General features: G+C 42.0%; 2 protein-coding genes across 2 annotated transcripts; both read right to left on the bottom strand.

Moving 5' to 3' along the window:
- Positions 1-4,507: 4,507 nt before the first annotated feature.
- On the bottom strand, positions 4,508-11,954 carry p24-1 (transmembrane emp24 domain-containing protein). Its single transcript, XM_080267914.1, has 4 exons — positions 11,657-11,954; positions 7,651-7,779; positions 7,062-7,178; positions 4,508-6,483 (listed from the first exon to the last, which is right to left on the bottom strand). Exons 1-4 carry the CDS (start codon positions 11,807-11,809, stop codon positions 6,253-6,255), a joined length of 630 nt encoding a protein of 209 aa, XP_080124040.1. The 5' UTR covers positions 11,810-11,954; the 3' UTR covers positions 4,508-6,252.
- A 7,461-nt stretch (positions 11,955-19,415) lies between these two features.
- On the bottom strand, positions 19,416-25,582 carry LOC145393770 (protein THEM6-like). Its single transcript, XM_080267818.1, has 4 exons — positions 25,542-25,582; positions 22,172-22,328; positions 20,242-20,456; positions 19,416-19,787 (listed from the first exon to the last, which is right to left on the bottom strand). Exons 2-4 carry the CDS (start codon positions 22,308-22,310, stop codon positions 19,551-19,553), a joined length of 591 nt encoding a protein of 196 aa, XP_080123944.1. The 5' UTR covers positions 22,311-22,328; positions 25,542-25,582; the 3' UTR covers positions 19,416-19,550.
- Between the last annotated feature and the right edge of the window lie 187 nt (positions 25,583-25,769).

The following is a 25,769-nucleotide window of genomic DNA, read 5'->3' as shown; positions in this document are numbered from 1 at the left end:
ATGATAGTGAGTCCTGGGCAGTAAAGGAAGAGGATATTCACAGGCTAAAATGTACAGAAATGGCAATGATGGATGTGCAGTGCATCCTTGAATGTGAGGCCCGGGGGGCTGAGTTTACGATGGAAAAGTTAAGAGGAAGGATGGGACTGGAGTGTATTGGTGTTGATAAGGAGAGGTAGATTGAGATGGTTTGGGCATGTGGGGAGGTTGGGGATGATAGTTGATTGCAGAAAGTGAGAAGTATTAATGCTGTGGGTAGGGTTGCAGGAGGCAGACCGAAAAAGACCGTAGACGAGATCACAGTGTGTGACGTGAGGGATAAGGGACTGAACATGGAGGCTGCCAGAGATTGAACAGCATGTCCAGGCCACAAACAGGGACACTCTTCCCCTTCACCTGTATGTACCACTTATTCACAGCTTCATCCAGATTCTCTTTGGACATTTGCTGTGTGGCTTCCTTTGCTTTATCTTTCACCTTCAGTATGTCATGGATAGTTGTTGTCTTGAGGTCATACTTGCACATGAGTTCAGCCCTACTTGTGCCTTTTTTGTGAGCCTTAGTTGCTGCAGGCACCTCAGCAGTGGAAAGATTCCTCCTCTTGGCTTTCCCTGAAGTGTTGGTCAGAGATTCCTTACTAGAAGCAACTCATCACAAAGGAAAATGTTTAACAAAGTTGAGAGATGTGAGACACAAATGCGATGGTCTGAACACAACGAAAGATGTGGCTAGACTGAGGTTGATCATGTCATAAATTGTCTGCAGACACTGGTCCTGTCCAGTCTTGCCAGAAGGAGCCCCCAAATAGCCCAACTTGGCATTTTAATCCCACTGGCAGATATCCAACCTAGCCCAGTTGGGAGGAACTGCAACCTCGGCAGCTATATGGTGTGTCACCTCAAGCATTGTCAGTGGTGTGGAAGAGTGCCCCATTTATGTATATTAGTCCAATATAGCCAGTGGGCTCAGAGGCATTCAGTAAATCCAATCAAATAATCAGAGTTTAGTAAAATGAGTGTTTACTTTTGTATGTTATGGTACCAGAATCAGGCACTGGAATCAGCCAAACGGTTCATCAGTTGTTATTCTTGCAACGGCCAATGTTATTGAGCTTGGGAGTGACCAGTTATTCTTAAAAAAAAAAAAAAAAAAAGGCTGTATTATAGAGAATGGAGAGCATGGAAGTAAACAAGTTGCTGCATGACAGTATTGTGATAGCAGCCCTAACGTTTGAAGTGTAGCTTGGACCTCGTTGGATGGACACAAGTGAGAGCAGTGGAAATGACTTATCTGAGAGGAGCATGTGAAGTTATGTGGAGAGACAGACTGACAAATGAGGAAGTGAAAGAGCATTGTGGTGAGCATGTGGATGAATAGAAAGCGTAAAGCCAACGTCACACTGGGCAGAAAATGGCTAACATGTTGGCTGTTTTTGCAAACTGAGTGACCAACTGTCAGTGGGATTCAGCCTGCTAGGAGGTTTGTTGCTGTGATAAGGACTCAAATGAGCTAAATATCATTTTTCAACATGTTTTAACTGTGGGTGGTAGGTGGGGGCACTCACCATCCACTCACTCGATGTAGTGCTCCTTTGGGTGTCTGTCCTTTCCTTTCTCCCTTCCTCTTCTTTCCTTGCTTCATTCTGTCATGCATCGTATTCTGGGTCCAACTCCTTGAACTCAGATACGGGCATGGACTTGGATTCTTTTGTTCTGGACCGGGCTAGAGCATGCAAGCAAGGGATATGACGCAAACACGGACTAACCAGTCTTAATGCCCTGTCCACGCGAGTGGCAACTGCCCGCTGAGAGTATATCTCTCGCTTCTTTAGCAGTGTTACCCAATTGAGCAGTTCCCAGCGGGCTGTGGCCACTACTGGGCTGGTTTGTTGTCCACTTGGGAACAGACCGGGCAGTGGTTGGGCAGTCGAAGTTGGGCAGCAGCCAGAGTAGGTGCTTGGCGGAACTGAGAGCAATACAACATGGGTTACAGTATGAACCGTCACAGGACAGTTAAAGCTAAAAGTTTTGCGTTGTGTACAATGTGATTTGGTAACAATGTTTGCCCGTTGGGCGCAGCCCGCTTGTGTGGACGGGAGATTACACGTATATTACCTTATAAACAAATACAGTGGACTTTACACAATTAGTACATAAACAACACTATATATGGCACAAGTATGGTATATTACACAACAGTATATATCAAAGGGGAGACAGGTATTTCACAGGGCTGTGACACCGCTATAATACAGGGGTCATAACATTACAATTGGGGGACAGGGGCATGGGGCACAGTATTACACACAGTAGGTATCACACAGGGACAGTGCTATACAGGGGTCACAAATATTACACAGGGGTCATGATATTACACAGGGGTGTAGGGCACAACATAGTAGGTCACACACAGGGGCGATACTGGGGTTACAAGTATTGCACATGCCACGATGGTTTGGACAGGGTACAAATGCTGCACGGGGGAGGTATATACACAGGGTCTGTGATACGCTAAGGAGGTCACAGTATTACACAGGGGCACGGCACTCTGGATGAGGGGAATGGGGTTCACGCAGGGTCTATAACACTGTCGATGGGACACGGGTGTTGCACAGAGTCGATGGCGCAGGTAAGCACAGGTGGCGGTCCGGTGTGGGTGGAGGGCTGTCAGGGGTGCACTCCTGATAGGGGAACAGGTCTCTGGCGGTCTGGTCAGGAGGCCGGTGTAAGCTGGAGGGCAGTGTGGTGGGTGACCCTCTCCTGGTGGGGGCCCTGGGAGTGTGGTGGCCCTCTGGACTGGGGCCAAACAGGGCTGAGAGGCGCGCTGCACAGCGCCTGGCCTTGGTTGTGGTGGGTGTCCTGGAGAAGGGACTGGGCTGGACTGGGCCTGGGGTCTGATGCAGGGCGCCCCTCGAGGTCTGAGGGCTGCAGTCTTGCCAGGAGGGGAAGGCCATCAGGGGCTGTCTGCAGCCGCACACCCTTGGGGAGTCTGTCGGTGGCTGGGCTGCAGGGACAGGGCACCAAAGCTCACGATGGGTCTGCTCCAGGTACTCTGCGACGGGGGCCTTGTTAGGGAGCAGTCTACACCCTTAGTAGAGGAGGGGGAGCAGGAAGGGCATCTTTGGAGGGGCGGGTTGAGCCAGAGACTGCGCCCTCGTAGGGAGCCTCCGGGGTAGTGGAGGAGGGATGACCGGTGCTATCTCCTTCAGCCTGGCAGGTCCGACGGACCCTACCAGAACTCCACTCCGGGGCAGAGGAAGGAGGTCCGGGGGTCACTCCTTCTGCCGGGCAGGTCCGAGGGATGCTACCCAGGCTCCCTCCCTTGATAGTGGACGAAGGAAGTCTGGGGGACACTCCTTCGAGCTGACAGGTCCGGAGGACACTGTCGGGGGGACCACTCGTCCCAGGGACAGTAGAAGGAGAAAGTCCAGCGGACTTTCTGGCTTCGCGGCAGGTCCGATGGACTCTACCATCCTCCTGCTGCCAGGGGAAAAGTGCAGCTGGGGGACAACTGATGGTCTCTCTCCCGGTAGCAGGTCTGGTGGACTACCACAGACCTGCCGCCCTCCTGGGGACTGCAGGCGAAGGCCGTCTGGCTGACGGTCTGAGATGCCTGGTCCCAAAGGTGGGTGGCACGAGAAGGAAATTCAGTGGACGTTCCTTCTACAGTAGATCCAGTGGATACTACTGCGCCTCTGCTCCCTCGGGGAAAAGTAGGGCTTCGAGCACCAGAGGTCGCCCTTCCTGTTTTGGAAGCAGATCTGGTGGACTTTGCTATCGAGGGCCTACTTTGGCTGTTTTAAAACAAGTCCCACCCCAAGTCTGGCAAGCGCTATCTCCGTCAGAGGGTAATGCACCTGGTTGATGCACTTCCCGTGGGTCTGACTGAGTGTAAGAGGGGCATAAGGTAGCCGGGGTTAAGAGCCGGTGTAGCGCGGGACACCTATAAACTTCCCCGTGGCCTCCTCTTGGGGTGGGTATCACCTCCCCATGTCCTCCTTGTGAGGTGGTGATGTCGGGGTCGCTCCGTCGGGTGAGTATTTCACATTCTTTCCTCTTCCTTCTGCCTATGGGTGACTCTACACTGAGTGACAAGCCAAATGGTTTCCTGTAAACCAGTAAACCATTTACTGTGCTGGATGGTAACCATAGAACCAAATTATGGCATCTGGTGGTTTAGTGGGTAATGAAGGTGCTCCAATCAGATTGTGCCCATGTAGGTTTATATCTGAGGGGTGGTTGGGGTTTATTGCTCACGTAATGCCACTCAGGGATGAGTGAGGCTGGTCACTCATCCTAAATGTCAGGACCATCTTGCCTAGCCCTGGACTCCTATGCTCCTCACGGGTCAACATAAGATTGGATGATGGATGGATTTGCCCCTTCAGTACAAGAGTTCTTAACTGAAAAAAAGTCATGGGGAAATTGCTAGAATAAATTAATAATATCAGACTGTAGGGGTTAATAATGCAACCATTAACTTTCAGGTTCTAATGCACTGTGTGGTAGTAAGAGGTAAGTTTTAACTAGTTATTTTTTTTTATTAAGATGTTACATACAAACAATCTCATCTTCACACAAAGTTTACAGATAAGTTTCATACAGAAAGATGCCAAATCAAGGAAAATAGATTTCTGGAAATGTTTAAGAATGTTGGAAAATAGTTCTGTCTACATGTAAGGCTGCCATAAAGCTAGGGGAAAAAAATTTGAACATCCAAACCTCTTTATATACTATAAGTACATATTGAATGAGAAAATAAATTCAGCTCTTTTACTAGTGTAACAAAATAATTCACATGTCAAAGGTTTATGGAAATTTGTCCATAATCCAACTGTGGCTGCTTAGCCTCCTTGTTCGTACAAAAGCTCCAAGATTTCAAACCTGGCTGATGGTGGAAATCTTCAGAAAATGCAGAATGACTCAAACGTACAATATTTATTTACAATTACTTGAAAAACTGACATTATAAAGCTGATATGCATCTTTAAACAAAAATTATAAAGCATATTTTATGCTGCTATACCATACTGGGAAAAGTGATGATAGTGGTACTTGCAAAGGAGGAAATTCTGAATACATACTGCATCTGTACTTAATGAGTTGCTTCTTGCAATTACATGGTATATAAACTACAACACATCACTTTTACAGGTCCCATTTCACTTGCTACATAAAGTCTGAAAAAGTTGGCAAAGCTGAAATGTTGATTCCATCCCTCTTGATGAATGAATTCCAGTATGGGGAAAAAAAAAAAAAAAAAGTACTTGTACAGCAATACTAACAACCTACAAATTACAAATTCAAACAAAATGATCAATGCTTTCAAGCTCTTGCCATAAATATTCAAAACCATACAGGCAAAGACTGAGTGCAACAGATTTACATTACTTTTATCTAAACCAACAATTCCATGAGTCAACCATCTCTCTAAACACATGATTGTGATGCATTTGATAACCCGACTGGAGTCATGTATTCAGCTTATGCGATGATTATGTACTCAATTTTACAGATGCCAATCATTAAAAAAAAAAAAAAAAAAAAAAAAAAAAAAAAACATACTAGCCTACACTAATTAAAACTCTCATAGGAAAACTAACATTCAACATTTATAATAAATATTACTGAGGGTCTACAGAAAAAATGAGCCAAGAAACTGAGAGGACATAAATCAGACCTTTAGTGTGTTGTGATCACGAATGAGGGACAGTGTGGTACAATACTAGAGAAATAAACACTGGTCAGCTCTTGCATCAGTACACATGGCCAAAAAAGTATTGTGCAGGAGGGGTCTGATGGTATCCTACATTATTAGTACAGCTCATGAAGTCCCAAGATTAATCTGTTTTCATCAGAGTATGCATATGACAATGTGCAGCACTTACTATGGACAAGATCGTAAATATCACAAGCCACTAAAATTGGGCGTTCTTTTGAAAGTAGGACTGCATTTGGTATTTTGCCATACCCACCATCTGTGGTGTCAGTGTTTCATGAGAAATGTGCACTAATACTCTTTTTGATCAAGTGTACCATACATCATGAAATCCCATATAGCAGTCACACTAATCCAGTGTTACAGTCACAACAACTCCTTCCCACAAAATAATTCCATCCCCGATTCACACTGGGCATCTTATAAAAGCACTCAATTTGTCTTTAAATTGGAAATATAACTTTTTGCATGGGAACCAGTCACAACACTTGTGCCTTAAGAGGACACCACAGTATTTAGCAGATCACCCATGGCTCAATAGGATGCTTGGTTGGTTTTCTTGTCAGCGAAAAAGTTCTTGAGGACCATAACCTGCCCAACAGTGATGACAAGGATGCCCAGCGTCTCTCCAACTGCCCAAAACAATACCCGCTCATTCATATCCTCAGCCCGCTTTCTGGACTGAGCTTCCCGCAGCCTGTGGTGTGTCTGATAGTCAATCACAGAGTTTAGATCCTCATGAATCTTCTGTGATGATGACTCCATCTGTGTGTGAGATAAATACATATGGATATACGAAAAACCTAAGAGCTACATCAAATAACAATCGTTTCTGAGGTTATGGTACAGGATGCCTGGGTAATGTTCTTATATAAATTGATAACACAATCATATGCATATAATTTCAGCTCTAAATAACATGTGTGACACATGTGCCTATAAATGGTAACTTATGAATACATTTTTTATGTACACACTTGTCTGTCTGGAGTTTCATCATTTACATTATACAAAAGTAAACAAGCTGAAATACTATAATGAAGATATATACAAGAACAAACAGCAAACTAGCTGTGTGAAATCTCGTCACTCCTTTTACAGCTACCTGTACAGTTGTCCTTGAGACTGGAATTTGCTGTGTTTACAAAACACACTTGCACATACACACAACTACCAAATATTTAATGAGTTCCACTGACATGGATCAATTTTAACACCTACTTTTAAAAAAACATGCCATATTAATGATAATGTCAAAGAAAAAAAGATCCAACATGCAGAATAATAGGGTGGCTTGTCACACCCAGCTGGAAATGAAAAATCACTGGTGTGAAGTGGATTACCTGAGTCATGGCAGTGTAATGCTCCCCCACACCTGGCAACTGTGGTTCATCCCCCACTTGGAAGTCCATGTACACTAGCTTATGGCTGAATGTAGAGAACTCGTTACTGAAGCACACCTGCATGAGGGAGATGCAAAATGCAAAAACGGAATGAAGATATAACTGTGCTGTACTCTAAAAACGAAACAAACCAACCAACAAACACACACACACACACACTGAACTGTGATACTATTCTGTATATATCTGTCTTCATGCACTACTAGTACTGTATGCTGAATATGCACACAACTTATGTGGCACAACTGTACACAAAAGATTAAGATGAGAAAAGTCCTTTACTGATGGATATGTCATAAATTACAGTGTCTTTATATGCTTCATAAATTACAGTGTCTTGAAGCATATTCCCATTCATCCTTTCCTACACAATGCAGATCACTGTAGCTATCTACACAAAATCCTCGCTTACTTGACGCTCACTAATTTTATCCAGTGGCTGCAGGATGATTTAATACAAATCAAGCGCAAAATGAGACAAACAGAAGCATAGGCAAAAAAAACATATAAACTACTGAGGAGGGCTTACCTGGTAGGTGCCAGTGACATCAGGAGTGAACTGAAACTGCCCATACTGTTGCTTTATCTCCCGGTACAGGATCTGTCGTGCAGGCCCCTCTAGAACCACATCCACGTCATAGTGGCCTCCTGTGACCACCTGCAAAGGACAGGGACAGAGTTAAGCAGACAGAAGAGGTACTGGGCAGGGTGGGAGCCTATCAGAAGATGGAGTTTGTGTGTAGATAGGAGAGGAAATGGTCATGATGGGTCCCTGTTATGACGGTGTAAAAGTATGAAGTGCGATGGTTCTGTTACAGTACCTTTTAATCTTTCTCTGAACTACTTGTCCATTCTCGGAAAAGATTTTGAAACAACCAATGAGGGTACAAGGTGCGCAGTTCCGGCAAATTGGAGGCTGATATTCAGCCCGAACAAAACTTGGTAATTCTTTACCAAGCGGGTGTGGCGATTCCAACTACAGCTACCGCAAAATGACTTAGGACCTCCCCCCACAAGGTATTAAAAAACACAGAAATAATAGTATATCACAATGTTTGTTCATGAAATGCCATTCATTAATATGAACTCATATTTCCCTCGCTTTTTAGAACCAGTTGGATGCATTTTGGCATGGAATGACTCAGCTCTTTAAAGTAATCTAAGGACATTTCTTTGCACCAAACATTTGAAGTTCAGTCTTGAGGTTATCCAGATTGGGTGTCTTCTTCTCTGCCATGATTTTCTTCATCTTTGCCCAGCAGTTTTCTATCGGATTTAGATCCGGACTGTTGCCAGGCCAGTTGAGGACCTTAATCCGACTATCCTGAAGCCATTCTGTCACCTTTCTTGACTTGTGACATGGAACTGAATCGTGCATGAAAAAGTCGCACCCATGAATAGCAAAAAAGTTTAACAAATGATCTTTCAGAGCTTGAATGTACCAGCCACCATGAATCATCAAGTTCTTAGGAAGAAAGTAGAGGCCTCCCCTTCCCATTTCAACCGAAAACACCCCCATACCATTACTGATTGTGGGTGCTTAACAGTCGGCACTGTGTAAGCAGGGTCATATCAACTACGGGAGGCAGGACGACGAACCTTGGCAGAACACACCCGAAACACTTGAAATGTGTTTTCATTGGAAAACATACCTTTTCTCCACTCATCCAATCTCCAGTGTGCATACTTCTTGGCAAACCGAATGCGCTGCTTCTTCATGCGGTTGGTTTCTTGGCTGCTATGCAGCTTGGCAAACCCAGCTCCTTCTGCAAACGCTATCGGATAGTTCAAATTGAGACTTCTTGTAACAGCTGGGGATGCATTCTCTTCAATTCTGCTGCTGTCAGTCGAGGATTCTTGATTACTTCCCTCTTCAGAAGCATATCTGTACCTTCGGAAGTCGTCCTCTTCTTTCCGCTGCCATGCTTGTGCATCAGGTGGCAGGCAGTGTTCTGCAGCAAGAATCTTCATGACGGTCAACTTTGTGCATCCAGTATGTTCATAAATTGTGCTGATAGGGACATTATCCTGCCTCCATGCAATGATATGGACCCTCTCATCCCTTGAGCAGTACTTTCCAGGCATGACAACTCCACTCTAGGAAAATAACAGGGCAAACAGTAATGCATACGAAAAAAGAGGGAGGTGCAAGCTCGAAGAGACGGGAACATATACTCCCCCTCTCGCTTCAGAGCAAGCACTGACGTGCTGAGTGCTTCATCACCTCCCGCCAACACCAGAGGAGTTGCCAGTTACTTCTTGCCCAAAAAAATTCACTTGGTAGAGGCAGAAACACAAAGCAAAGACAGACAACTCTTCCATACCAATTTTGTGTGTAGGTCCTAAGTCAACTTGCGGTAGGTGTGCATCATAACAAACTCACGATCCCATGGTAAGTAATTCTGGTACATAAACGACACACAGTTAACTGTTCCATTGTGAATACAAGACGTGATTTGAAAAAGACAAAATATACCTAGTTTGGGATATTTAAGGAAGCAACCAGGTCGCCCGCAGCAATGTTTACCAATGATCTCTCCGAGTAGCCGTACTGTTTATGAAACGTCGCTCCAACTGGATGCATCAGTGTATCCCGTGTCAAAAGTAAAGGGAACTTAATGATTTAAATTAACCTAACCAAACCAAAACTAATCCAACCTAACCTCACTTGCATTTGACAGCCAGCTTTCAAATTTAAAAATGCACATTATGAACATTAAATATGGCTGGCTACTGGCAGACGTTGGTGGAATATTTATGCATTCTAAATCCTCATTTATAGCTTTCAGAGGTAAGTTTATAAAATCCCAAGTAGCTGTGGCAATCTGGGAATAATAACAAGTAACCTGTGAAAGACTCATATCAATAGAAAATATGGAAAGGTTGTGCCCGTCTGGTAAAGAATCGAACAAAACTCTCCAGTTAACTTTATTCCCTTCATATGGCCTCTGTAACATTACTTTTTAATCCCCTCTTCTCTGTACACTGGATACCATAATATAAAATGAGATAGATATTGTACCGGTATTCACTTTCAACTCCACACGTCACATCTTGTACAGTATCTCCATCCCTAACTCTTTTCTTATCATTAAAATTTACATTGTTTGACCTGGGTTTGAACAAAATCACTGATGACTTTCTATCTTGTATTTCTTCCTGTCTGATGCATATGTTTGGGAAGTCAGATAGGCTTCCATCTCTAGATGTGCCGAGGTGGATGAATAAGCTGAAACTGTGCCTTCACCCTACAATATGCGTCTTTCACAGTTAGGATTGGTCTGAGAGGATACGTACAGTACATCAAGGGTTTGAGTGGCTGCAAAATGTGGGGAGTTTCTGACCAAAGTGAATATCAGAATTTATCAGAACATGAAAAATAATTATTATATATAGAGTAAAAGTCCATTAATCCGAACACTGATAGCCTAATCCGAAAATCCCAATAATACGAATTTTTGAAGAAGGCTGACAAAAACTCCAAAAGTAAAAAAAAAATCAAAATTAAAAAATCCAAACCGGGCGCAAAATGCGTCGAAGTGCCGAGTGGTGTGGTCATGGAAGTTTCATGGAAGGAAGCTTCTGTATACTTTGATAAACTGGTGCATTTCACTGAACAAAATAATCATTACAATGGGGCTGAGGTGATCAATTTCCATATCTTGCGAAACGAGTTCTATAAGAAACGTGCGCAGGCTCTCAGGCAGGCTGGTATCTGAGACTGGTTGAAGTGCATGAGCAACCAGGCAGGTAAATCCACTGATGATGACCCAAGACCAGCTGCACACACTCCAAAGAAGGCACCTCAAGGAAACCTAGAAGAAGCAGGTAGTCCTGAGCTGATGCTCGAGGATGATGAGTGAAAGTGACAAAGTGAAATATACTGTACCGTACGTTTAAGGAATTTTCCACAGTAATACATATTAAGTTTTTGTGCTTTTACAATACGTGCATATTATTACTGACCCAGGACTTACTCTCTCTAATTGGATTTATCTGCCTACAACTGCTGTTTTCAACACTGCGCATTACTGGTGAGTTAAACAACCCATAACTTCTCAATTTACCACTTACAGTTCGTGTCTTCAGTAATACATTAAGTAAAAAATTTGTGTAATACGTAATGTTAATACAGGTATGTGCCATATTGTATTATGAATGAATGAAAAGTGATCCATTTGGTAAATTTCAGTTTAAAGATGAAATTAAGTGTCTTAGGGGTCCCACCCAAAAATCTGATAATACGAATGATTCTTGGTCCACTGACATTAGGATTAATGTACTTTTACTGTATTTATAAATATATATATATATATATATATATATATATATATATATATATATATATATATATATATGAGTGAATTTGAAAACTGGTTCTGATGTAGGTATTTTTAATACAAAATCCCTTGCTCCAATGCACACTTAAACTCATATGTGCTTGCCGCCAATATGGGAGTATAATTTAAAGGTTAGTGGCGTGAATAAATTAGTTCAGCGGGTAACCATGGATATTATACCAAATTCCTACTCACCTGGAACTCCAAAGTGGATTCTGTGCCCTTCTGTATCTCCTCATAGAAACACTCTTTAGCATTGTCGGGAAGCTCAAACGTCAGCTCAACTCCGGCGGCCAGGTAGAGCCAAGTCAGCACTAGCAACACTCGCCTCCACACGCCCCCTTCCATCTTATTACTCTCTCTGGCGGCCTCCTCTCACCACAAGCATCAGCTGCACATCCTCCCGCCGCCTCCACGATCAGGGAATTCGAAGGCAGGACACGGGAGCTGGTCTTCGCTGGTTTGACAGTCACGTCCGCGTCTTCTGCTAAAATACGTGGCCGGAAACAAAATATAGACCGCGTTCACTTGCAACCCAAGGAGATTAGAGTCTGAATAGCGTATCAAACTAATCCTGTTTTTATTCCTTATCTTCCAAACCAGCAAATATTTCCACCCATCACAATGCTTTAGGTATGTTAATAAGATGCCATTACCTCTGGAAAGGGAAGGTACGGGTCAGAAGTTGGTGAAGACTTTGAAAAATACCATTTAGAAACCTGATATTGAACGCAACCTAATACAATCAGTGCTGCCAATCTCCACATTGTACTTTCATGATTATTAGTTTCTAAACTATGACTTTATTTTTATGTTAGTAACTCACGTACCATTCTATTGTACACGAATTAGTGCGTGGATTTTTCGTGAGCCATTTAGCTTGCAAATATTTACTGTGTTGTGATACTTCATCGGCAGACTCTCGTGTGTGGTTGAGGGCAAGGGGGGGAGTAGTTGGGGTTTGGAAGTTTACATACAGTTGTTGTGTCCCTGTTACATTTTCCTGGACATAAGCGACTTCTTTCTTATCGTATTTGCTTATTGATATCTTTCAAAAGAATGCAGTACATTATGTTCAAAATGTTATCCTTCACCGTCTCCCTCATTATAGTCACTTGTATTTCATATCAAGGACGTCAGAACACACCTTGTCAGCCAAGAATGACCTTACCTTAAATTCTCTAAAGCAAACCATCTCTCAAGTCCATTACCACTCGCACGATACATGACCTTGAGACTCCGTGAACGACACCGATTCGTCCACTAGAGATGCCCTAGGGGAGGGAGGGGAAAGAATACTTTCCCAGTATCCCTGCATGTCGTAAGAGGCGACTATAAAGGGACTTTTTGTTTCCAGTCTTTCTCTCCTTATTGTTCTCTTCTGCTCTTCTGTCCTGGGGTCACACATTTCCTACCGCTGTTCTTGATATTTCGGTGTTAATTGCGGCCTTTATTGTCCCCTTGGTCCAACAGTACCATATAGCCATATTATGGCCTAGTGCTAATACCTCATTATCCTTCCAGAGACCCCAGACATACTTTTCCTCACCTCACAGTACCAAAGGACAATACAATCTTCCCGGAGTGGTTTCCTGTTGTTTACTAAGGGTAACCCGAGTGTTTTGTTCCCAGTTGTAAATGCCTTGCCTGGAACAGGAGAGGTCAGGCCCCAGGCGTCAGGGGTGGGAAAACTTGTGAGAATAGCCACAGCACTTAGACACCTCTCCTCTGCATTTGCTTCTCAATCATAAGTACAGTTTTGCCAGACCATCTCCCATACCATACTTTAAGTAGGGTAACAATACCATTCACAGACAATAAGCAGCTTGTAAGAACTGAAAGTGCCTCTCGTTATGTCACACCACATTGAAAATAATATAAAAACTACTTTTATGAACCCCAGCCATCTTTGATGGATTTCACTGGGTTCAACAGCAGTCAGCATTTTTTTTTTTTTTTTTTTAAGGAAACCATTTTCCTAATTATGTCATGGGAATACAAATCCAGCTGAACTGCTTGCAGTATAAGAAGTCACTATGAGCTATTCTTCCCAGAGGCATCCCTTGTGGGATGTGCATGGGAACTTGAGCATTGTGACTTGGTTTTGTACAGTAAGTGGTAGTCAGGCCTAGTTTGGCCCTACATCACTTGATGGGCAATTTATGGTCAGTTCCTTTAAAATTTTGGGGGAGTTCCTTAAGAAAGGTAAGTACTGTGTGAGGCATGATGGAAATACAGTACAATATTATGACCACCATTAATATGTGTGTAAGAAACAGAATCTAAAGGTGAGTGTAGGGAAGAGTAAAGTGATGGTCTTTGAGAGAGGTGAAGTCAGTGAATGTACAGCGAGGTTGGATGGTGAGGAATTGGAAAATGTGAGTACGTTTAAGTACTTGGGTAGTGTGATGGGTAAGGATGGAGGTTTGGAGGGTAAAGTGCTTGAAAGGGTACAGCAGGGAAGAAAGGTTGCTGGTTCTTTGAAAGCAGTGATAAGAAACAGGGAAGTGAGCATGGAAGTGAAAAAGTTACTACATGACAGTATTGTGATACCAACTCTAATGTACGGAAGTGAAGCTTGGACGTTGTTGGAAGGACACAAGTCAAGAGTGAGAGCAGTGGAAATGAGTTATTTAAGAGGAGCCTGTGGAGTCACATGGAGAGACAGGCTGACGAATGAGGATATAAAGGAGCGTTGTGGTGTTGATGTGGATGTGATAGGAAGCGTTATGGGGAACACACTGAGGTGGTTTGGCCATGTGGAGAGGATGGAGGGTGAAAGACTGACGAAGAGAGTGTATGTGAGTGAGGTGGAGGGGGGAAGAGGGAGGGGGAGGCCGAGGATGAGATGGAGAGATGGGGTGGAGAGGTATATGAGAGAGGGGGGTGTGAGTTGGGAGCAGGGGAGTGAAATGGCAGGGGACAGGGCGACTTGGAGGCGATTTGTTTGTGGCCACCCCAAACGGGATTGAGGCGTCTGGCAATAGATAGATAGATAGAGACAGATACAAATCAGAGAGTTTAAATGTTGGTGCTTGCACTTGTGGGATGCCATACTGGATTCTTTTCCATAAGTTTTTAACCTTGATTTTGTCCAGCAAAAGCTGACAGGCATATCACAAAGTGTATATTCATTATCAATACAGTATTTCTACCAGCTTGGCTTGCAATGAATGCAAAACGGGAGAAAGATAGGGTATATTAGAATTATATACTTAAAAAAAAAAAAAAAAAAAAAAAAAAAAAAAAAAAAAAAAGTAACTCAGTGTCAAATGGTCACCCTTTACGGGATTGTGGTGTCTGGCAATAGATAGATAGAAGTCCATGTGAAAATGACTACAACCTAAGATGGAACTTTATTTAGTGACCAGATGCAAATAGATACATGAAAATGAGATTTTGAGGCATGAAGGTTCAACATTATGTGAAACCAGGAAACGTAAAGTAACAACAGCTTTGACCTGAGCAATAATCAACTATGATAAATCCTAACTAAGTGGCACTTTTGTTGTAAGACTGCAATAGAGTATAGAAAAATTACCAGATAAAGTTCCAGTTAGCTAAATGGATATAAGCTTTAATATTTGGGGGCTTATTTTTGAAATATAATGACTGTTTCACAGTAAGTCTTTGTTGTATGGTGGGCTATGTTCCAAATTACAGTGTCATATTTTTTTCTTAACTGGTATTGTAAACTGGAAAATCTGCTGAACATACTGCAATGGAATGTTAATGGGCAATCTTATAATAATTTACCACCTATTAAAAAAAAAAAAAGTTAACAGGGACTCTCCATCCTGTATTTGTTAGATGTGTGGTATTGGGCACAGTGAATGGGTCAGAAGTGAGGTAAATTATCGTTACTTTGCTTTCATTTTATAGAACTGGGCCACTCACTGCATGAATACTAACTCGGGTTGCTTGATATTTGATAAAACCTTAGTTATGAGGTAGCAGTGAGTGTGCTGGCCTACTCTGTGTCTGACACTTGAAAAAAGTCAGCAAAAGAGGACGGTTAGGAGCTAGTCCTAAGAACAAATGAAATGGGCGCTCCAGCTCTGTCACCAGCTTTCCCATCCACCCATAAAATATTTGGAATGAATCAAAGCCTTAAGGTATATAATGACATATATATTGTGCACTGAGAACAACTACTGAGAAAAGAAACATTTATCAGGTACATAATCTACTTAACACAAAACTATTTAAAATGTGTTGATTTTTAGGTAATGTTTGTGATCCATGACTAGAACATTTGTAACACTAAATTGCACCTGATGAAATATATAGTATACTGTACCACATAAAATTATATTAATGGCAAAGTCAGTGAAACTGTTGCAAGCTTATTAGCACAGCCTAATGTTATAAGATATATTAATTCTACATGTTCCTTAGACAGTACACCCTTGTTATACGATCCCTCGCTAAATGATCATTCGCTTATACCATCGATAAGAATTCAGGACCTTTTTTCATTTTTTTTGTTTTCTGTTCACTTTTTTGTGCGATCACTGTGATGCCCAATTTCTCACTGTATCTGTTCAGTCCAGTCTTTTTCTTACTTATACAATTGGTACAACACCAAAAATCATCATACAATCGTTTTTTAAAAATGTAATCCCGGTTGTAAAACGAGGGTATAAAAAATAAAATAATTTGGTTTTACGCCTGGTATCCCTGAAGGGCTAAGGCGTTGCCCCTGGGTAGAGGACTTTGGGACTGGAGCGTGTAGCATTTTATGACCAGATGCCCTTCCTGATGTCTACCAATGACTCTTGGGTGGATTCGATCCTTCGACCCTTCGGTCAGAACGGAGCGCTCTAACCCACTGAGCCACGGCTGCTATTTCATGACAATCACACACACAAACAAATAAAATAAATAGTTGTGCATATAGTACATAATACTATACTGTGTTCTAAATCTGGTGACTTGTTAAATACCTAATGGAATAGGACGACAAACTGAATTTCTATAACTATATTAAGGCCTGTTCTGCACTGGAGATTCAGATGGTCTTTGTGAACAGTGAGTGCTGGTATTTAATCCTTGCTGTATATGCAGTGTAGGTATTTATAGGCACAGAGCTATATGGCTTAATTACTGCATGACAGTAGACCCAATCATGGACTTTTTTTTTTTTTTTTTTTTTTTTTTTTGACAGCAAATGAACTATGACAGTAATGTACTGTATAAAGTATAATACCAGTGCAGTAGTTCATCTTATTTTTTTTTTCTTTCTTTCTTTTTCCCAGCTGCAGGTTGGATGATGCAGGGTCCAGAATGGAAAAGGAAGAAAAATGACTAGGAGAATCAATCGACAGCATACCCAATGAAATGGACCACACCCACTCACTCATCATTCAAGCCTGAGAATCCTCGTTCCACCTTGCAGGTACACCTTCCATACATAATCCCATAAATAACTGTTAGGCAGAGTCAGTCCTTTTCCCCTTCCTAATCATTCATAAGTGTACAGAGCTGTTCCACTCTCTTCTTCCATACAGTACCAGTAAGGTCTGCCTATAACAACACTGTCCTCTACCTCACCTTCACAAACTTTCTTTGGCACCCTATCTATAATCAGTCTTTGTACATGTCAATACCATCCCAGTGTATTCCACTTTATCCACTCAGCAATTCCATGTCTCTTTCCTAAACCTTTTTCTTCCATTCCATTAAGCCTATAAATTTTGCTAATGTCATGTAATGCAGCCCTTCTAAGAAAAGTGATTTCAGTAAATAAGTGAATAACTTTATATATAAATAAGTACGGTAATTTGTACCCGTCTTCAGAGTATTGTGATCTGCTTACATAACTAATATATAGTCACTAAAGTAGCATAACCTTAAGAAAATAATAATCTGCTCTGTAAATAAATAAATAACCTTAAGAATATAATGACTTGCTTCCTTGCAGTCTACTAGCAGATGGCTGATGATGGTGATCATCATCCAATGACTAATGTATTTCTCACACCCTCCATCCTCCCCATACCTGCAGCTGTTCTAAGAAAGGCAATTTCAATAAATAAGTGAATAAATTTATAAATAAATAATATATACCAGTCTTGAGATTACTGTGATTTGCTTACATAACTAACATAAATAATCACTAAAGTAACATAACCATAAGAAAATAATGATCTGCTATATAATTACATAACCTTAAGAATGTAATAATTTGCTTCCTTACGGTCCACTGGCAGATGGTTGATGATGGTGATCATCATCCACTAACTTGATGTGGTGCTACCTACTCTTCCTTCACCTTTATCATTCTTTTTTCCTGTGCCTGCCCTCCTCTTTTTCTATTTCTTCCATCCTTCCTGTCAAACTTGTCTTTTCATATCAGGTGGCTCTGCACTGAGTTGTTTTTGTTGCTGAGTAACCCCAGTCTCTCTGGCTGAGCAAACCCATCAACCACAAGCAAACACCTGCCTCTGAAAGGCTGCCTCGTGCACTGAACCGATGATTCCCCGCGGTAGACAATGCCTTGCCACAAGGTGTGGTGAGGCACAGAAAAGATTACGGAGCTTTGGTTCCCGATCGTTTTCGTTTTTAAAGGCTCCAACATGCTTGCATGTGTCGGCCTTGGTCACCTAATGGTGGCTCTCCACGCTGCACGATCCATTGCAGCCTTCCTGTTCAGTCCCTTAACCCTAAGGTCACACTTAATGACCCCGTCCAATGTCTTTCTCGGTCTACCCCTCATAACCCCACCCCCAATATTAACACTTCTCACCTTCCTCACCTAATTATCATTCCCCATCCTCTCCACATCTCCAAACCACCTCAATCTACCACTCCTCATCACAACACCAATACACTCCAGTCCCATCCTACCTCTCAACTCATCCACATATGCGTATCTTCACCCAGTTAACAGAGGCACCACAGTAGGCTCCACATCACCCTGTAATTTGGTTATGTGCTTACCACTCAGCACTGTAAATGGTTTCTTGGGTTACAGGAAACCATTAGGTTTGTCATTCAATGTAGAACCACCTGAAGTGGAGAGAAGAATAATGAAAAGTGATAGGAGGGATGGGAGAAATGGGAAGAGAGAAGAGCAGCAGAGAAAAAGGATGATTAAGGTGATAAAAGAAGTAGGCAGCATTAAATAAAGTGAGTGGATGATGGTCACCACTGTCTACCACCTCTACATCGAGAGACAAATCTAATGGTTTCCTGTAAAGCAGAAAACCAATTACAGCAATGGGTGGTAACCTATAGCCAAATAATGGGGTGATCTGCAGCATAAAGTACTATGGCATCCCTGTTAACTGGGTGGAGATGAAAATGCAGCACACATCCAGGAATCAAACCTCCATACTCCTCTTTGTGCCTCACTGTAGTGAGGCACTGTCCTCCACAAGGGAACATCAGTTCATTGCACAGGATGGTCCTGCACAGGCATCTGCTTGATGGGTTTGCTCAGCCAGACAGACCACGGATATTCATTAGTAACAGCAGCAGCCTACTGGTGTTCCTGAGATTCTCATTTTTTACATTGGATTTGTTTGACATCATATCCCAAGACTTTATCATAAGTGATCACAACACATCATACAGTGACATCATTTGTATTGTAACTATACTCTTTTTACCTATTTTTGGCCTAGATTTTCATTCTTTAGCAGCTTATTTCACACAGTTCAGTGGCAGAATAAGATATTACTATGACTGTACATCATATCTTCAGCACTTCTTCATGACTAGCACCATATTCCAGTGTTACTCTGTCATTACAACTCAGTATTCAAGATGAAGAGAGGGCAATTTCAGGCCAAGTTAGAGTAAAACAGATATAGTCTTGCTGTCAACATACTGTTTCATGCAGCTTATGAGAGACACCTAGTAAAGAAGAGAACAGAAACTGCATTCACCCACTTAACTGTTTCAGTGCTACATGTCTTTCCTAAGCCAAATAAAATCAGCTGGAGGTAGCAAGGAATGTAGAAGTCATTGTTGTGAAGGGTTAATGACTTTTATCCTAAGTTGTTTTTTTCCACATTAACTTCTCATATATTAATTCTTCTCCTCTACTCTTTAGGAAATATCTTTTATCTCAAACTTCTTAACCCTACTGGAGCTTCTTGAGACTGTCACTGTTTTCTGCATTGTACTGTATCCATAAGAGGAGGTCAGAGGATGCCTGTGGTGGAGTGGGTAGGGGTGTGTCACTGACTGCAGAAATAATTTTTTCAGGACTGCAACCCACGACGGCCATCTTGACATATGCAGTGGTACGCAGGAAATTGTCATGGATAGTGAAGAAGTCTTGTCGATAGTAAATGCTCTTGTCATCCCAGTAAACAATCTGGAAGGATCACTGTATTAGGATCATACCGTAATCATCCTGACCCTTACTTCCACCTAAAGATAACTGTGGAGATGAGAGAAAGCCCAGTACCTATGTACAGTATTCCCTGCATATTATTAAGGTTGCCTGAAAGAACTGAGGGACTTGGAATGAAAATTCCCTTTCTTGAACAAATATAGGGATCTGGCAACTTCACTACCACCACTTGTGGTGTAAGCAGCTTTCAACTCCTATGACAGGGGAGGGAAGAGACTCTGACCTAGGAATTTCCTGCTTTTCTTATAATTATGTATCCCCCCAAAATCAGTAAATCATGATCTAGCCCTTGAGTAGCATTATGCAAGCAAGAAACCCTAGCCCTCCCTTAGATGGAAACCCTTACATATCTGAATGAAGAGAGACAGAATAGAGATACCATTCCCCGAGGCAGTCCGTCTTGACCCATACACACCTGAGACTGGAGCTTGTATGGCATGAAGAGATAAACAGGCTTGCGGTATCTGATGGTGCTAGCGGCCACCAAAAATGTAGCACTGTAAGACTTCATGCTGCGGTAAAGTCCCGTGCGGACAAAATGGTCCACACGGCCAAAGTCCATGGCTCGTAGGTACCGGGCATTGTTGATGTGGTTGAGGAGGAAGTCGACATCTCGCACTGTGCAAATTCCTGGTGATAGGATTCAGCTGTTATTCACAAGATTTTGGAGTTCAGTTATTACACACAAAGTTAACATAATGGAGTTCAGTTATTACACAAGGCTAACATAATGGAGTTCAGTTATTACACAAGGTTAACATAGTGGAATTCAGTTATTGCACAAAAGATTAGCAGTGGACTTAAGTTATTGCACACAAAGTTAACATAAATGACATTCAGTTATTGCACACACGGTTAAGTGTAGTGCGGGTGTGGTGAAGAGAACTTTTATCATTTTTGAAACTCTTTCAAACCTTAATTATAAAATCTTGCAGAACTAACTAGTTAAATATGACTGAGTTTGAATGGTTGGCATCTTGCTTCACAGGTTCAGAACCCAACTTGTAAAGGGATTAACGACAACTGTGCATGGAATAATTCTTTGTCTTTGTAGTACAGGAAATTTCATTTTAGCAGCAGCAGCAACTATGAATATCAGTGGTGTACAGTGCTGTAGTGTACACTTCTGGTTTACTTCTGTTCAGGCTAAACATCCTCATATATTCTTTAACAGTTCTCTTTTTTGCTAATACGGTATCAGTTTTCAGACTAATGCCATACCAGTTTCACACTCATAGCTTAATATGGACACTAGTGTGCTTTCATGTAGTCTTGTCTTATATTAGGGCTTCCATAGCACAGCCAATTTTTCTTCCTTTCTACCTGTCACAGCACCAAGGTACAGTGGAATCTCCTAAATCATGCGATTCAAAATAGCGGATTTATAATACGCAGCAACATCATGCAAGTTTGCAACATCAGTATATCACAGAAATGACAAATAATCTGTGGATGCAGCCATCAAAAGTGACACATTTTCAATGCCTCGTGTAATACGCACCATCGTTACTTCAAGCCCACTCATCTAGGTGGGCATAAACCAATCTTAGTCAAGCATGGCAATTACTAAACCAATCACATTCAGTCATAGCACTTACTATAAGCCAATCACAGCAATTCCTTCCCAGGGCAACATGAGGGTTTTTAGTGTACGCTGATGACCAGTTTGATGTAGGTTAGGGGATATGGGGGGCAGCTTTTTGGAGATGACAGATCCGTAAGTAATTTTCCCCATAAGATTAGTTACCAATACAGTATTTCTAAATTGTGGCTTGTGCCCAGTCTCATAAGACTGTGATTTAGGAAAGTCCACTGTACTTCAAAATTCCACCACTTCCATTCTCTCAGGTACTCAGCACATCACACACTGCATCACCCTCGAGCTCAACAGTCATCACTTTTATCTGCAGTTATTTTCAGAGCCTCTCTCTCTTGCACCCATCTACAAAACTGAACAAGTCTGCAAAGATCCCATTCCCTATTAGAAGTTAGTTGTGCACAATCTGCTTATATCACATCGGAGATACAATATTACTTCCATTGTTACATACCTGTGAGTCCAGTTTGTGATGAAATACAGAGGTACTGTACTGTAGAGCAGTAACCACCAGCATCATTAGCATCTTGATCATGATCACTGTAATTATCATCCTAACCCTATTTTCCATCATAAAGGGGGTCTGTAGGCTCCAAAAAAAGAAAGCATAGAGTGGGAGAACCTTCAGTAGTGTCTCTAGTTAAATGGGCCAACATTTATTCACTCATCATTCAAGCCTTTGAAATTTTCACCTCCACCCTAGAACATGACAGCAGAGAGCATTAATAACAACAATCATATACACAACCATAGAAACTTGATGGGTGGAGGGGAGATATGCGGCTCCAGAAGAACCTGGAGCCGATGGTGCAGATGGCCACTTTGATGAAGTAACCCAAATCCACGGACACCAGAAGGGCAATGGCCACAGTACTTAGCTCAACCATTCTTATGTTGCTGCTGTCCTGAGGGAATGGGAGAAGTAAATTTTGAATCTTTTCCTATGTATGGCACAGTTATGGTAATTGTACCTTTATGTAAAATTATGTGCAGTGCAACCTCATAATACTACAGTCTGCAATGAACTGATGAGTGGAAAGACTTAGCCCGATAAAATTGTCAGGTGTAAGTGAGCTTACACTATAATTATTACACAATGTCCTGGATAGGAGGATCCTGCATGACAAAAGAAAAAGCCTGCAAAATGAAGAATTCTGCTGTCAGGGGAGCATGTTGGCTGCCAATCTTCCACGTCTAGCACAAAGACAGATCCTTGGAGTACACAGACAAACTCAAGGTACCAGGGAGACCATATGAACCATCTGTGAAGATAGGGAAGAAACCCTGTTTAACCTCGGCAGTCAAAATGTGAGGAAGATATGAAGGGCTTTGCACTCATTAGCAGACTGACTGCAGAGAGGTGAGGGAAGACAGCCACAAACAGGTCCTTTCAGGGAGTGCAAGAGGTACCATAACTGGTGGCACTGCGAGAGAAAAGGGACAGATCATTAAGCATCCTCAAGGTATGGACAAAAAATGGTGAGTGATATGCTGGCCAGGAATGGGCAAGGGGATCAAGATCCTAGTTCTGAAGAGGGAGAGACTGTGTGAGTGCCTGGAGAGTGGAGGAAGTGGGAGGATGATGCAGTCTCATACAGTACTTGATATTGATAATGAAGCAGGATTGAAGGAATAATGAAGAACTAGCACCAAGTCATTATATAGCACTGAGGCAGAAAGGAGCAAGAGATATCATTAAATTAAATGTACAATGTGAAGAGCAATAAGAAAAGTGATAATATAGGAAATAAAAACAGTGGAAGAATCACCTAGGAAATCAGTAAGCAGTGTGGACCGACATAATGAGAAAAGGAAGAGGAAAACTGAGAGTGTAGATGAGCATTTAAGAAAAAGGTGACGGATAGTCATGGGAGTTACAGTATGAATGTAGAGGCTGAGGGTCATGGCTCGTTATTTATGTGACCATGAATGAGGTGGGTATGACCCAAGCAAAGATGAACAAAGATAATCTCCCATCAACAATTGGGATGGGCTGATGTGTGCTAGGGAAGAACTGAGAGTTTAATACTATGAAATTTGTTGTTAACCTGCAGGTCCCATGAGGACTGCCATCGTTCATGGAATAGATGGGTTTGGAAGATAGTGTTGGAATGGGGTGGAGAGAGGACCTTGAGGAAAAAGTAGAAGAATGTGCCAGTGAGTCAGCTTGTTCATTTCCAGTAATCCCAGTATGGCTAGGGACCCAGCAGAAGCAAACTGACAAGGTGTGTAAGGAAGTGAGCGCATTAGGAGAATCAGAGAAGATAACAAAGGTAGAGGAAGAGAATGTAGGAAGAGACTTCAGAGCAAAAAGAATGGCAAACAGTTCTGCAGTAAGAATACTTGCAATGGAAGGAAGAGTTCTGTGGAAGGAGGAGTCAGGGAACACAACAGCAAATCTGACACCATGGCAAAATTTGGACATCATTCATTCATTGCCAGATGCCATGTATCCCAAATGGGGTGGCCAAAGGCTTAGAGTTAATTGTTTTACAGGGAGGGGCACTAATCTTCCACCAACCCCACTTTGAAGTGTGACAAGACATTATACAGGTATACCCTGGTTTAACGATGCAACTAGTTAGGTAAAAACCCATCGTTAAGCAGGGTATCGTATATCAGGGTAGTTTTAACATGTAAAGGGATGTGTTTTTCTGCCTTGGGTTTCCCCCCCAACCAAGTCCTAAACCCACCCAAATGAGCCCAAAAACAAGCTTAAAGCCAGTCTAAATGGCCTAAGAGCTGTAACAGAAGCTAACCTAGGCCTAACACCTGTAAATGACTCATTAAAACCAACAAATAAAATCTGAAAATTGTCAAATATATGTATGGAAAAACTCAAGCTTAGTAAACTGTACTCCAAAACGACAATGTTCACTCCATCTGTGGCTAAAACAGATTAATCTAAGTCTAAAAGCTGTTTATAAATCAACCGAAACACAATTTTAGTCTAAAATATAATCGAAATAGGTAAAAAAAAAATCAAATCCCATTGTTAAATCGGGGTTTTGCCATTGTTAGGTGGGGTATGGTGCTATTTCTACCCCCATCGTCAAGCCGGGGTATCGCATCTAGGGGTATCATATATCAGGGTATTACTGTACTCAAGAAAATGGAAATGAAGAGTGTCTGGAGGAAGAGACTTGGAGCCAGGGATATAAGTAAGGCAGATCATGGCAGGAGCTAGAAGCCAAGGTGGAAAGGACACTGAATGAAGTGGAAGAGTAGGAGGAAAGGCAAAATCAATAGACTGAAGAAAGGTGGGGACCCAAAGGGGGAATGAAAGAAGGATATGGGAGATTAAACAAAAAGAGCATTGGAGAAAGCCGGGAGGGCTGAGTAACGTATTAATAGAAACTCGAAGGATAAATGCATAGGACCTAACAGCGAGAAGGGAATGATGATTAGAGAAGGGGGGGGGTAATGTCTGATTCAACACAAAGACTTGCAGTGGGGGTTGAAGGAAATGCACCAAATGAAGTAGTTTAGTAGTACCACAGTATGTGTTATTTCATGGTAACGTAAGTTTCATTTTCCTCTAACATCCAGTACAGTTTAAACCATCCTTTACAATTTTCAATAGTTAAAGAGGATTCCAATAATGTCCTAAAAGTTAAATACAGTATTCTTATACTAAAGGCAGGGAGAGCTGCTACTGCAATAAGTGGCACTAATGCACACTTGCATGCACTGATGATAAGCCCCATGCGTCACTTACACCACACCTCCTTCCAGTTCACGTACCATTCATAAAACCAACTAGGCCTACCTCTGTCTCAAGTTCAGTATTTCACGTATAACTAGCAACAGAACATCTAGTTGGAGTGTCTGTATTCATGACTTGGGCCCTACCACCACAGCAAGCTTATCAGCGTAAAATGGCCCTGCGTGGTAATTTAACCTGGCAAGTCTTGTCAGTTAGTCTGCAAGTCAAACTGGTTATGGATGGCAATTCTAACCACAGTATACTGACAACATTGAGTCTACCCAACTTTTACAAGTGCTTACCTACCGTACATTATTTCATCTATTAACGGGCAGTTTCATATTTATCATGATTTATGTGAAGACAACTTAGTATTTCTTTAGTAAGGGTTCCACGAAAAATAATCCCTAACCTGCTAGTTTACGGTGGCCTTAACAGGACGTCGCTCAGTCGGTGATGCAATATCGGTAATTCCGGATAACGAGGAGATTTCGGTGCCTACGAAATTCGCCCTGATTTATCTGTTGACAATCCGTTGCTGTTTCTGTTGTTTTTTATTTTAAAATATATCCAAATCCACAATAACAGAAGACTGATGTTTGTAATGCACTTGTAAAGTCTGGTTGAAGGATCAAGGTTT

This window comes from Coenobita brevimanus, chromosome 25 (assembly GCF_032717465.1).
Source record: "Coenobita brevimanus isolate Jiangsu-jjx chromosome 25, ASM3271746v2, whole genome shotgun sequence".
Classification (NCBI taxonomy): domain Eukaryota; kingdom Metazoa; phylum Arthropoda; class Malacostraca; order Decapoda; family Coenobitidae; genus Coenobita; species Coenobita brevimanus.
The sequence above is the reverse complement of the archived record's forward strand: the minus strand, read 5'-3'. Positions and strand labels throughout refer to the sequence as shown.

What these genes read in the sequence shown, in the direction of transcription:
- LOC145393770 (XM_080267818.1), bottom strand. Translation starts at nt 22,310, where the DNA reads ATGGTTGAGCTAAGTACTGTGGCCATTGCCCTTCTGGTGTCCGTGGAT. An exon ending in CCACCCATCAAGTTTCTATG is followed by an intron (nt 20,457 to 22,171) that starts GTTGTGTATATG and finishes TCCTATCACCAG; the next exon opens with GAATTTGCACAGTGCGAGAT. An exon ending in CATACAAGCTCCAGTCTCAG is followed by an intron (nt 19,788 to 20,241) that starts GTGTGTATGGGT and finishes TGATCCTTCCAG; the next exon opens with ATTGTTTACTGGGATGACAA.
- p24-1 (XM_080267914.1), bottom strand. Translation starts at nt 11,809, where the DNA reads ATGGAAGGGGGCGTGTGGAGGCGAGTGTTGCTAGTGCTGACTTGGCTC. An exon ending in ATGTCACTGGCACCTACCAG is followed by an intron (nt 7,179 to 7,650) that starts GTAAGCCCTCCT and finishes TCCCTCATGCAG; the next exon opens with GTGTGCTTCAGTAACGAGTT. An exon ending in ATTACACTGCCATGACTCAG is followed by an intron (nt 6,484 to 7,061) that starts GTAATCCACTTC and finishes TCTCACACACAG; the next exon opens with ATGGAGTCATCATCACAGAA.